This window comes from Canis lupus, chromosome 1 (assembly GCF_048164855.1).
Source record: "Canis lupus baileyi chromosome 1, mCanLup2.hap1, whole genome shotgun sequence".
NCBI classification, from domain to species: Eukaryota; Metazoa; Chordata; class Mammalia; order Carnivora; family Canidae; genus Canis; species Canis lupus.
This window is the reverse complement of record NC_132838.1, coordinates 100,104,261-100,118,398: the sequence shown is the minus strand read 5'-3', so window position 1 is coordinate 100,118,398 and position 14,138 is coordinate 100,104,261. Positions and strand designations below refer to the sequence as shown.

Below are 14,138 nucleotides of genomic sequence, written 5' to 3'. Positions count from 1 at the left end.
CTCTAAAAGCATTTCAGGGGCAGCCCCGGTGGCTCAGTGATTTAGCACCGCCTTCCGCCCAGGGAATGATCGTGGAGACCCAGGATCGAGTCCCTCGTCGGGCTCCTTGCATGGGGCCTGCTTCTCCCTCTGCCTGTGCCTCTGCCCCCCTCTCTCTCTTTGTCTTTCATGATTAAATAAATAAAATCTTTTTTTTTTTTTAAAAAAAAAAAAAGCGTTTCAGTATTAATGTTTAATTGCTCTAGCATAAATATGCTCACAGGGCTCTTTTGAGGAGTATGTACAGAAATGAAATAAATGGACGAGATGGCGAGCTGGGGCAGGAGTGAGGCAGAGGCCCAAGTAGCCAGCCTGGGAACAGCACAGGTCTTGGTCCTCACAACACCTCTGGGCTTCCAAGCACTCGTTAGTGAGAAACTGCCTTGTGGGTTTGGAGCCAACACCACACCAATGTAACCATCCCCATAACAGACACAGAGCTTGAAAGAGCTAAGAATACTTAGCTCTTAGTTCCAAATCTATGGAACACGATTAACAGGAACAGGTGATGCTTACATAAAAAGGATATGAGACACAAGGCAGAGGGCTGGCATTACCTGAGGGCGTCAGCACCGTATTTATGGATGATTGAAAGTGGATCCGGATAATTCTTTTTTCGTTTGCTCATCTTCTGACCATCACTTGAAAAACAAAAGAGAGATGCTGATTGTCTCTTTATATATGGTCCCAGGTTATGTGCAGATTGGGACACAGAATTGCTAGTGGGATCAGACACAGCAACACCCAAGCTTCTCTCTGAACCCCGTGGTGATTCAGCTAAGAACACAGGTTCAGCAGCTATTTCAGAGAAATGAAAACTCACATCAATGCAAAAACTTGTGACGGGAGCTCACAGCTCTATTCACGGTCTGGGCAGTGAGGAGGGATGGAGGACACAGCATCTGGAACCATCCCCAGAGGATCCCACTGAGTGGGAAAGCCCGTCCCTAAGGTCACAGGTCACATACGTGAAATGACAGAACTAGGAGAGAGGGAGCAGGTAGCGGCTGCCAGAGACCAGGGTGACGAAGGACCATACCAGGAACCTGGACCTTGCTGGTAAATACAAGCCAACATGGCAGCACATGAGGATGTGCAAGTGGGCAGTGTCAGGAGGACTGGGGCCGGACAGCCTGGCCCAGTGCTGAACACCGGATTTGAAAAAACCTGATGTTCGGGGCAACCTGAGCAGGCACAGCACACAAGGGCTGTCATGGTCTCCTAGCTGCATGCAAACCTAAATTCAATAACATTTTCAATGAAAAAAAAAAAAACGCCACAGAGCAGACTGTAGAGCCAGACTCTCTGGGTATGAAACACGAATTTACCATCGTTTGCTGTGTGACTTTGATCAAGATGCTTAATTTTTCTGTCCCTCAAATTCCTCAGATGTCAAACTTGGGCAAGAAAAGAATCCACCTCAACAGTTGTGGGGCTTTGATGAGAAAAGATGCACATCTGCTACAGGGCCTACACGGTGTCGGGGCCATCACCCCTCGGACAGGATATGAGGCATGGTACTCACAGCAATGTCTTTTCTTATTAATTTCTGTTTTTACCATTAAGACTATAGGCAATAGAAGAAAAAAAAAAGACTCCCCATAATCCTGGAGAGCTCTGGAAGCCAGGGCTACAGGCACCCATGTACTTGGTCCAATTCTCAACGACCACTGTAACTTTATCACCAGCACTACCACAGGATGCACACCTGCCCCGCCCCTGTTAGCCTAGCTGTCCAACCGCCCCTCCCCTGGGGATGAGAAGTGAGTGGCATGGGGTATGCTGGAGAGGGAGCACAGAGACATAGTGATGGCAGAGTTAGGGCGAGCCCAAGTGCCCGTGTGCACAGAGAGTGGCTGCCAGAGCAGAGGGGGCTGGGCTGGGACCAGGACCAGCCTCTACACAACGTGCACCTGCCTTGCCAGGACCAGCCCGTTCACAATCACGTTCCTGAAAGGCGGCTGTCCAAAGAGAGCAGTGGCCAGCACCAGCAAGGTGTAAAACCTGGAAAAATCCAAAGAAACATATCAGTGACAAGAGAAAGGGAACTTAAGCATTCCTAGGTTTATTTACTGGACTGAATTTCTTTCTTTCTTTCTTTCTTTCTTTCTTTCTTTCTTTCTTTCTTTCTTTCTTTCTTTCTTTCTTTCTTATTTATTTATTTATTTTATTTATGATAGTCACACACAGAGAGAGAGAGAGAGAGAGGCAAAGACATAGGCAGAGGGAGAAGCAGGCTCCATGCAGGGAGCCTGATGTGGGACTCAATCCCGGGTCTCCAGGATCGTGCCCTGGGCCAAAGGCAGGCGCCAAATCGCTGCGCCACCCAGGGATCCCTGGACTGAATTTCTACTTCAGATTGGTTACACTTAATTATCCTTTATAGCAAAGGTTCTTAATCTGGTAACACATCAGAATCACCCAGGTGTGCTGAAAAATCACACAGGACCAACCACAAACCAGTCAGGTTAGAAAAAAATAAAATGTATTTAAAGCAAATGAAGGCCTGGAGTGAGATACTGGCCCCAGCAGCCGAGGACAGTACTGCCTCCTCGCCAGCACTGGCTGGCGGCCACAAGGCAGACCAGGGACAGGACTGGGCGGCCGGTCAGGACCTCCAGCTACACTGGGCTGGAAATGCAGAGACACATGTGACCTCAGCACAAGGTCACATGGGACAGTTTGATGACAAAACATGCAGAAGATGTTCTCACGTTGGACATCAGAAGGCCTGAGTCTGCAGGAGCACAGATGATGTCTCTGCTGTTGCCTTGCTAGCTAGCCTGTTCCCTTGAATCTACCACAGCCCTACAGCCACCCCAGGACGTGGATGGACCGAATAGGTGGGACAGGCAGCCCAAGTGTGATGGAAGGGGAGGGAGGCAGCGAGCACACAGCGACCATGTGAGGATGGTGAATGGCTGGCAGCCATCACCAGTCCTCAGACAGCTTAGGGGCAAGGCATCTGGCCTCCCCTAAGAAGGGTTTTGGACCTGTTCCTAAAAGAAAAATGGGGTGGACACTGAAAATAACACCTTCTGGAACATTAAGGCTGGAATTCAATCAATTTGGGATGTCCACAGCAGGGTGTAAGGAGACAACGACAACATTCCTCAGATACTTCTGCAACATCACTAATGACGGCATAGTTAGAACTAATGACCAGCTGAGCTTCTCATCCACAAGGAGAAAGTACCTCACCTTCCACCTCAGAAAATGAGGGCATCGCTTTCACCAGGCACGAGACAAACCAACGCCAAAACCCTCCCCACTGTAGTGTGTCCTTCTTCCCCAGCCCGGAATTTTTGGAATGGTAATTTTATAAGGTTATCTTTAACATCGGAGTACAATTCCAGTGAACCCTTAGGTCAGCATCCAAACCACTGGACATTAAGTACTCATTAAATATTTGCAAATGACTTAAACAGGTTAAGAACGCACACTGGTCTGTATCACTTAATCTTCAAGGATATGAAATCTATTCCAAAATCTCAATAAAATAATGCAAACTCTGAAACCACAGCTTCACTGTAGTGAGAGATCCCAACCCCAAAAAATCTTGAACAGTGCATGGGGCGGTGAGGGGCAGAGGGCAGGAGCAGAACCTGTCTTGTTTGACACAATCTCTGCAGCACCCAGCTGATAAACGCCAGGTGCTCAGGGCGAAATCGAATCAGTAGAATGACTAAAGGAACAAGGAACGTACCATCCTCTGGTCTGGTCAATGCCTTCAGCGATGAAGTCTGCAGGGAACGCATCATCAAACTCCCTTTTGTTTTCAAAAGGATAATGAACTTGAGCATAGGGCATGCTGCCACTCTCGAACCAACAGTCAAACACTTCGGAGATGCGCCGCAACACTCCTTTCCCGCAGTGAGAAGGGATGGTCAGGTGGTCAATACTGAGAACGAAGCAAAGACACTTCTATGAATTTTAACCACAGAAGATCTTATAGTTTAATAGCCGAGAAGAAACACAGCCCGACAAGATGACATACACATCTGCAAACGGGCGTGCTGGTAGCCCCACAGGTCTTTAGAGGTACTGGGAGGGCTCCCCTGGGGTTCAGACCCATGTTGCCCCACAGTTGACTCTAGCACAGAGCCCACCTCCCCAGCAGTGCAGGAGCCATCAGCAGGCAATTAAGGGGATGAGTGGTTGACTTCTGCACACAGCACTGCCACCTGCTCCAGAGACCATGTCGGCACTCTCTGAAGGGCAGGACAGGTGTGACCCCAGCGCTCACAAACTGACCTCTCTCTGTGGAGATCAGAGACCTTTGCTCCCGTCAGTTCTTCCAGTTCTGCCACCGACCCGATGCAGACTACCTGTCAGGGCAAAGTTGAAGGGGAAGGGAACCTCAGAGCCAAAGACCACACAGCTTCTGTCTATGCAACACTCATGCTCGGCTCGGAAACCTCTGACCTTCAGGACAGGTGTCACCAATGTGGCTCACACTCACCTGAGACTGCAGGTCACCGAAGGGGTGAGTGGGCTCCACTATTCCACACCTGCCACTGTCTTAGGAGTCCCTACTCAGAGAGGACCTCACGACATCTCCAGACGCATACCTGCTGAGAGCTTACTAGGCTCAAATCTCTGCCCAGTGTAACCAGGGTAAGTGAGATGCCTAGACTGTGACTCTGAGACATCTCACCGTCTTCCTGGCACATGAATTTGGCTCTTTAATCTGGAATCTTTCCAAATCAAAGCTAGAACTAAATGACTGTGCATGGACTGGATCAAACCAGTGAGATCACAAGACATCACTCAGGGTTACGCCCAGGCAAGAAGGCTGCCCTCTGTGCAGCTGGGGCCCGACAGGGTTGACATGCTGGCAGCCTGAGTAGGAGCTGCGGTGGGTTCTTGCCCAGGGCGCCTGCCAGCTCAAGAACATAACATCCTCAGCCCTTCCTCTTCAGTCCTGAAAGGTCTGACTCCGCAGATTCCCGGCCATCCTCCATGTCCCTGTGCCCTAAGTGTGTCCGTGCTGGACAGAGGCTGCATGGCGTACATCTAGACCCATACACGTATTTATACACACAACCACTTGATTTTACAAATTCAAGGTTGGCAATGCTTTGGTAATGTTTTTTATCTGCTACAAGGAGGGTTTCACATGATATGACTCAGTGCAGGTCTGATCATCAGTTCCTCACAACGAGAGAAAACGGGGTGAGCAACAGAAGAAAAACAATTCAACCTGTGGATTTCCCTGAGAAAAATACAAACTGCATTCTTTTGGAGGGAGATTTACAAAAGTTATATTTAATGAAAATAAAGTAAACTTAAACCCCCAAATAAATTCTTATTTATACAATTCTAGGGAGAAATAAAGAGAAACAGATGAAATAAGAAAGGAGCAAAGAAAGAACTAATCCACATGCACTAACGAAGTGCTTTAGCCAAAATCAACACAAGAACGCATGGCCTCTGTCTCACCTCCTCGAAGTCATCGCTGACCCACAGGGGGATGGGCGTGCCCCAGTATCTGTTTCTGGAAACTGCCCAGTCACGTGCATCTTTCAGCCAATTTCCAAATCGCTTTTCTCGCACGAACTCTGGGACCCTGCAATAAACAGGTCAGACGGCCACCCCGAGACGTTAGTAAGTAAACCTGTGGAGATCCACATGACTCTCTGTGTACGCTCTGTGGGCTGACGCTGCCCTGGATGCTGTGCTCACTCCTGCGGAGACAGCACAGAAAGCTCACAGCGCTGCCTCTATCTGAATTCACCTGCTCTGGAACAAGAACCCCACAGCACACATGCTCCCCTGTACTGCTCCCTGGTGAGGGGATGGCTTCAGCCCTTGGCCAGTCACTGCGATCCAGCCAGCTGCCTCATGCAGACTCGTCTTTCAGGGCATCCACACAACACTGCTTTCATGGACGCTCATGAGTAGGGCTTCTGTCCCTACATGACAGGCTGGGCTATGAGTGGTGGTTGGTGGCTGCCTCCTCAGGTTCCCGGGTGGTCCACGTGGTAGCCTTCACCCTGTAGCCCCCTTCCCTCCATGCCCCTCCCCCAAGGTTTCGAGTGCCTGGGACTAGTCACAGCTTATCCTGTGAGGTTCAGCTCTGCAGGAAATCCTTCCAAGCAGCAGCTGAGGTCGGGCACCCCAGCTGTGCCCCGAATTATAAAGGTCAGTTTATGGGTCTGCACCATCACAAGGCCACAGCCTAATAGTCTACCTCCTGCACTTCACACAGTAGGGCAACTGAAGAACTTCCAAGGAATAAAAAATGAAAAACTGTTTTCTTGAGCAATCAGGATCAATCTGCTGGAAAGTATAGAAAACCTATAGCTCATGGGGCACCTGGGTGGCTCAGTTGGTTAAGTTTCCGACTCCTGATTTCAGTACAGGTTGTGATCTCAGGGTTGTGAGAGGGAGCCCCGTGTCGGGCTGGGCGCTCAGTCTGTGCAGTCTGCTTAAGATTACCTCCCTGTCCTCCCTTCCTCATGCTTACTCTTTCTCAAAACAGACAAAAAGAAAGAAAGCTATAGTTCATAATCCTTTCCTTTTATTGCCCCCAGATTCTCCCTATTCTTCGAAAACGAATACAGTGTTTAAGTCAGGCTGGGTTCTTGTGGAAGTAGGAAGCAGTGATTGAAACTGTCTTCTGTGATATGCAGCTTCAGCCCTGCAGGCTGGAGTAACCCCTCCCTGCGGGTCACATCCTAGCTGAGAGAGGCTCCTGTGCCCGCAGTGCCCATCAGCATGGTCTACGACTCAGCACACATCAAAAGCAGGAAGTACAAATGGCTTCTGTAGGTATAATAAAAAATGAACATTTATCCTGAAAATGACAGTTATTTAAAGCTAACAGAAAACAGAAATCCTCCCTCCGCAGGCCTTATCATAGGAAGGATGCTACTTCTCTTATGTAATATTTAAATTATTTTGTGGTCCCGAAAACACAGAATAAAAAATAGCTTTATAGCACACAATGGAAGATGGCTATTATAGTTATTATGAGCTTGCAAGTGTAAGCCAGTGCCCCCTAAGCAGGGGACAGGACACTGAAGACACACATCTTGCTGCTCACCAGTAACACAGGTCGTTGTTCTGCAGGAGTTGGTCCACCATGTGCTCCACGCGCACGAACCAGCTAGGCACAGCCTTGTAAATCAGGGGAGTATCTGACCTGGAGGAGCAGAAGTGCAGGGCACGGCTGGTCAGACGGAGGCACAAGGGCACTCATGGCAACACCAACTTTTAGTTTCTTACTGATGCCACCGCCACGACCACCACCTCTTTGGCCTTCTGCTAATACTCTTTTTCTTTTCCTTTTTTTTTTTTTTTAATTTGCTAATATTAATGCCTGTGTCCTTGGCACTGGTCATCTTCCTCCATAACACCAAGGTAAAAACCATAAAAAAACAAGAAAGGAAGTATAGTTCTGCTGGCGTATGACAGGTGTCTAAGAAATGACGTCAGCGGGATCCCTGGGTGGCGCAGCGGTTTGGCGCCTGCCTTTGGCCCAGGGCGTGATCCTGGAGACACGGGATCGAATCCCATATCGGGCTCCCGATGCATGGAGCCTGCTTCTCCCTCTGCCTGTGTCTCTGCCTCTCTCTCTCTCTCTGTGACTATCATAAGTAAATAAATAAAAATTTAAAAAAAAAAAAAAAAAAAAAAAAAAAAAGAAATGACGTCAGCATCAGCAATGAGGCAATGTGGGAAGAAGCTTGATACCACCGAGCATTCCACTTCCATGCCTGTTGGCATGGCAAGGTCTTGGAATCTAACCTGTGTCATGTTCTCTCTCTTGCCAGGTTCTAGCACAAAATTTTAGAGATGTCTCATCCTAAAGAAATGTGGCCCCAACATAAAACATTTGTACATGTTGACACTTCTCAGACAAGTGTTGAGGAAAACAGTAACCGTACATTCATGGACTCAAGAGGGCAGGCTGCCAACACTAGCCCTACAGGGTACAAATGGGAGGGGAACCACAGACGGACAGAAGGGGCACATGCACTATGTGTCCCCTACAGGCTGCAAGCTCGAGCTGGGGGTCTTCCCTTTGTCTCACCTCCAGCAGAACGGGTAGCTGTGAGTGAGGGTGCTGGCAATGAGAAGCCGGCCTCTTTCCTTCAGGGTCCTGATTATGTTTTTGTCAGCATCCTGTTAAAAAAAAAAAAATCTAGCCATTAAAATATCCTGCGATACTTAGTAACACAAGATAATTAAGTGTATCATTGCAATCTGATATTCTGATGTCTCTACCATAAATAAAAGGTAGAAATCATACATGGATTATAAAATACTCAGTCTACTTAGGCACACACTAAGTTTTGGTGTTGAATAAGCACTTCCATACCATGTGAGGTAGTGAGGTCTTCCAGCAGCGATGGCCCTGAAGCCACAGAAGCTGCTTCAGTGCCTGGTTTCACAGATTCCTGCCTGTGAAACTACAGCATGCTCCTCTGAAGACACTAGACCCTTCAGGATAATACCTATCTTTTCTGGTTATATGAGCCAAGGCAAAACAAACAAAAGAAAAACAACTTCTTAGGAAAAAAAAATACAGATACTGGAATCTACTTAATAAAAAGCTGATTAAAGAAAGACACGTGATGACAGAGACACATACCTTCACATACTGTCCCATGAAATCTGTCACTTCTGCTGTGAAACAGCCTGAGGCATCCACAGGGCAAACAGGGGGAGAGTCTTTCTGAATGATGTTGAAGTCCATACAGACCCGATAGTCGTCCTGGGGAGAAAGGGAATGAGATAGGAGTGTGGGTGGTGATAGATTTACAAGAAAATGCTTCAGTATTCTGACACAGAACTGTAATCAACTTTAATTATCCTCTTAGCTGAAGTTAATTCAGGATCATTTGGACAATCCTGGAGCCTTACAGTTGGACAGGGATTACATCATCTCCCTAGCCATTACCTCACAGACCCCTATATACAGCAGGGCATCCATTAAGGGAGGAGTAAGATGACACACATGTATCCGTGGTGAACACAGACACAAAAATGCTCAATATTCACAAACTCCACTCAACACTATAGTAAAAGAATCATTCAGCACAATCAAGTGGGATTCAATCTGGGGATGCAAGAATGGTTCAGTATCCACGAATCAATCAACATGATATATACCTCATTAACAAAATGAAAGGTAAAAACCATATGATCCCCTCAATAGATACAGAAAAAGCATTCCACAAAATTCAACACCCACCTGTGAAAAAAACAAAGTGGGTTGAGAGGGAACATACCTCAACATAACTGAGGCCATATATGAAAAATCCACACACAACTAACATTATACTAAAATGGTGAAAAACTGACAGCTCTTCCTAAGATCAGAAACAAGACAAGGATGTCCATCCACTTCCACCACTTCTATTCATCACAGAACTGAAGTCCTAGCCACAGAAGCCAGACAACAAGAAATGAGATATCCATATTGGTAAGAAAGAAGTTAAACTGCCACTTGGCAGATGACATGATGACTACAGAAAACTCTAAAGACTCCACCAGGGCAGCCCTGGTGGTGCAGCGGTTTAGCGCTGCCTGCAGCCCGGGGTTTGATCCTGGGGACCCTGGATCGAGTCCCACATCAGGCTCCCTGCATGGAGCTTGCTTCTCCCTCTGCCTGTGCCTGTGCCCCCCCCCCCTCTCTCTCTCTCTGTGTCTCTATGAATAAATAAATAAAATCATTAAAAAAAAAAAAAGACTCCACCAAAAAAACTATTAGAATGAAATCAGTAAAGTTGCAGGATGCAGAATTAATATACCTATTCTATCTAAATCAACCTAACGACAGCCTTAATTTCTCATTACTATTTTTCGACTCCCGATCAGCACCCTTGATAGCACTCACAACATGACTTTTACCACTCATGTTAATAGCAAGCCAATTCCACCTATCAAAAGAACCTTTAACTCGAAAATCTGATATTTCTATACACTAATAATGTAGTAGAAAAATTAGGAAGGCAATCCCATTTATAATTGTACCAAAGGTAACAAAATACCTACAAATAAACAACCAAGGAGGTGAAAGACCTGTACTCTGAAAACTCTATGTTATTGATAAAAGAAATTAAAGATAACACAAAGAAATCAAAGAAATGGAAAGACATTCCATACTCATAGACTGAAAGAACGAAATAGTTAAAACGTCCATACTACCTAAAGCAATCTACAGAGTTAATGCAATGCCTATCAAAACATCAACAGCGTTTTTCATAGAACTAGAACAAATAATATTAAAATTTGCTTGAACCACAAAAGATATCAAATAGCCAAGGAAATCTTGAGAAAGAACAAAGCTGGAAGTGTCACAACCCCAGATTTCAAGGTATTCTACAAAGTCGTACTAATCAAAACAGCATGGTACAGGCACAAAAATAGACTCAGATCCAGGCAACAGAATAGAGAGCCCAGAAACAAAGCTGTGCTTATATGGTCAATTAATCTATGACAAAGCAGGAAGAAATATACGAAAGGGAAAAGCCAGTCTCTTCAATAAATGGTATTGGGAAAACATGACAGCCACATGCAGAAGAGAGTGAAACCGGACCACTTTCTTACACTATGCACAAAAGTAAAGTCAAAATGTATTTAAGACCTAAAGGTGAGACCTGAAACCATAAAACTCCTAAAAGAAAAAGACCGTAATCTCTTGAACAACAGCCATGGCAACATATATACAGCTATGTCTCCCCGGTCAAGGGATTCAAAAGCAAGGAAACCATAAATAAAATAAAAGGCAGCCTACTCAATGGGAAGACATATTTGCAAATAACATATCTGATTAAGGGTTAGTATCTAAAATATATAAAGAACTTATATAACTCAATTCCATAAAAGCAAACAATCCTATTAAAAAATGAAGACCTGAAGAAACATTTTTCCAAAGAAGACATTCAGATGCCAACAGACATGTAAAAATGTGCTCAACATCACTCATTAGGGAAATGCAAATCTGAATCATAATGAGGTATCACCTTACACCTCTCAGGATGGCTAGAATTAAGATGATAAGAAATGATAAGTGCTAGGGAGGATGAGGAGAAAAAGAAACCGTTGTGCACTGTTGGTGGGAATGTAAATTGATGCGACCATTCAAGAAATCACCATGGAGATTCCTCAAAAAATTAAAAACAGAAATATCATGCAGTCTAGCAAATCCAGTCCTATTCACCTGAAGGAAATGAAAATACTAGTTAAAAATGTATATTTCACCCCCATGTTTACTGCAGCATGATTTACAATAGCCACGATACGGAAGCAGCCCACATGTCCAACAGATGAATGGATAAAGAAGATGTAGTGTATATGTACAATGGAATATTACTCAGCCATCAAAAGGAATGAGACCTCGCCATACCTGACAACACGGATGGAACCAGAGGGTTATGTTAAATGAAATAAATCAAACACAAATATCATGATTTCACTCACATGTGAAGCCTAAAAAACCAAAAAAAAAAAAAAAAAAAAAAAGAGCATATCCAGTATATGCCAAATTCATTTTAATAGGAAAACCTAATTCACAATCAAAACCAGGAAGTTTTCTTTTTATTATTTACTACCAGTGTAGTTATGAATGACTAACATCTGGCTAGTACAGTATTATCAAGAATGCTTCCATCACTTGAACACTGGACAGGTATTAGGCGATACCAAGGAAGAGTTCACTTTATTGGGTACAACAATGGCAAGGTGCCAGTATTAAAAATAAAAGTCCTAACCAGGCATAGATGTGTACGGAAGCACCTGCAGATGAAGACTGTGATGTTGAGGATTTGTTTCAAAACCCTCAGACCAAGATGGAGAAGGTGTGGGAGGAAGAGGAGAAGGAAGACAGAAGAATCAGAATTCCCAAATGCTGATAATTAGTGCAGGTGGAAGATGTGAACCTAAGATTTATTCCAGTATCTCTTTACTTCTGTGTATATTTAAAGATATTCATATTAAAAATCTCTGCAGAGGTTACATATGAAAGCAAAATGATGGAGTTAGTCGGTCCCCGGTGGATGTTTTAGTCACATACAAATTACATCCAAAGGATTGCATTTTTAGAAAAATTACTCTGGGTAAAATTTAAACTTAACCACACCACCCAGCTCTGAGGGGTCAAGCTCTGCCCTGTCAGCAAAGTATTTACTTGCGAACACAGTGCAGGTGTGCAACTCTCCACACACTGACTTTGTGGTGACAGCGTGACTTGACACCCTTTCCAGAGCTTACAGAACCACACGCTGAAGAGAGCAGAGTGCAGCTGAGGAAGTGGTGATAGAAGGAAGACACAGAGTGCCTTTCAGGGAGACACCCGGGACTGGACTCACTATTCTGAGAGCTTAGCTCAGGTGAAAACACACTGCACACAGAGGTTTGATATTGGGGGCAGTGGGCCTGCAGAGCTGGACCCCACAGTGTGCCCATAATGAGGAGCATGAGACACACACACACACACACGACTCAGGCCATGACCCTCCCTTCCCACAGACATGCCTGCAAAACTTCTACTCACAGCCCCGAAGTAAGGAGCCTGGTGTACCACTCCGGTGCCCTCCTCCTCCCGCACGTAGCTGTCAGCAAGCACCGTGAAAGCACCATTCTCCTTGAGCTGGAATAGACACAAGAGCAGGCAAAATCAATGAAACACCAGCACATCTTATATTAATTTCGTAACAGTGTTTGGCAAGAATCTAAAAAAAAATTTTTTTTAAAATTTTATTTAAGTAAATCTCTGCACCCAACGTGGGGCTCGAATTCTTGACCCCAAGGTCAAGAACCACCTGGCTCTAACCACTGAACAAGCGAGGTGTCCCTGACAAAATTTTTAACAGGCAAAATTATTTTCAGAAACAAGACAGAATAATTTGGTTTGGGAAGAAATATACTAAGTCTTTTCTATGATAATTATCTGAAGACTTGCAGAGAAAAAGTTCTAACTTCTTAGTCACAAAACAGGGCTTTTGGGATGCCTGAGTAGCTTAGCAGTTGAGCGACTGCCTTTGGCTCAGGGCATGATCCTGGAGTTCCGGGACTGAGTTCCACATCGGGCTCCCTGCATGGAGCCTGTTTCTCCCTCTGCCTGTGTCTCTCATGAATAAATAAAATCTTAAAAAATAAAACAAAACAAAACAACAAAAAAAGGCAAAACGGGGCTTTTCCTGACTTCTCTCAACCTCCCCTACACCCGGTGTGCAGCTTCTCATGCACAACTCCAGGGTGCCCTTAGTCACCTTCCTGTCAGCCCCACTATAAGGCAAACCAAGGGCACTAGAGTGACAAGTTCTAGCTAAAGGTGCTCCATGTGCTGTGGTACGGAGGAAGCACTATTTCTACATAAAATGCTGCAGACCTACTTCTACCTTTACCTCTTCCTTTCTCTTTCCACACACGGGTTCAGCCAAATCCATCCTTCACTTTCTTGTCTTTCTGCCTTTGTAAAAAGTACTTTCAGAAATGATGTTCACACTTAATCACATCTAATCCGGTGATCTTGTGAAAAAGGCACCAGTATTCCAATGATCCAAAAATACTGAATCAAACTCAGAACAAAGATGAAATGGTTTGTCCAAATCACACAACTAACAGTGACAAACACTGGGCTTGAGTCAAGGTCTCCTGGCTCTAATACAATGTCATCTTCATCTATGTTACAGCTCTTCAATTCTTTAGCAGTTGTCTAAAACCAAACTTGGAAAAGTAGCCACGAATGTCTCACTGTTGTAACCTACACCACCTGGAAATATTGTTGCCTGAAAGGTATGTCTTCAAGCATTCAAACATGGAGTGGGAGCATGTGTGCCCTTGGAGTCTGAGGAACAAGTAGGAAGTGTTTCTAGTGGATGTAGATGAACCCCCGTGGCGTCCTGCCTCTCTGTCCAGCTCCAGACACTGCCCTGCCAAGGCCGAGCAGTCAGCAGTCACAGCACCTGCTCTCACAGCTCCCACCTGATAGTTCAGAACACACGTATCTTAGGTTTACACCACACCACTTTGCCTACGACAAAGATTTTCTAGCACCTGCCTAAAATGCTGAAGGCCCCAGAAATTCAGGAAGCTACTGAATGGAGTATGTGGCAGGTGCACATTCCAGACACACCTCTAAGCCC

General features: G+C 45.3%; 1 protein-coding gene across 3 annotated transcripts in view; it reads right to left on the bottom strand.

Annotated features, from left to right (window-relative positions):
- IARS1 (isoleucyl-tRNA synthetase 1) overlaps window positions 1–14,138 on the bottom strand; it is a 68,986-nt gene that overhangs the window by 27,576 nt on the left and 27,272 nt on the right. For all 3 annotated transcript variants that reach the window (XM_072842460.1, XM_072842481.1, XM_072842471.1), the window contains exons 10-18: window positions 12,545–12,640; window positions 8,639–8,761; window positions 8,078–8,169; window positions 7,088–7,186; window positions 5,482–5,608; window positions 4,294–4,367; window positions 3,746–3,940; window positions 1,957–2,043; window positions 597–680 (exon numbers count right to left, since the gene is read on the bottom strand). In XM_072842460.1, coding sequence (XP_072698561.1) covers window positions 597–680; window positions 1,957–2,043; window positions 3,746–3,940; window positions 4,294–4,367; window positions 5,482–5,608; window positions 7,088–7,186; window positions 8,078–8,169; window positions 8,639–8,761; window positions 12,545–12,640 — 977 coding nt within the window. The remainder of the gene's footprint in view (window positions 1–596; window positions 681–1,956; window positions 2,044–3,745; window positions 3,941–4,293; window positions 4,368–5,481; window positions 5,609–7,087; window positions 7,187–8,077; window positions 8,170–8,638; window positions 8,762–12,544; window positions 12,641–14,138) is intronic.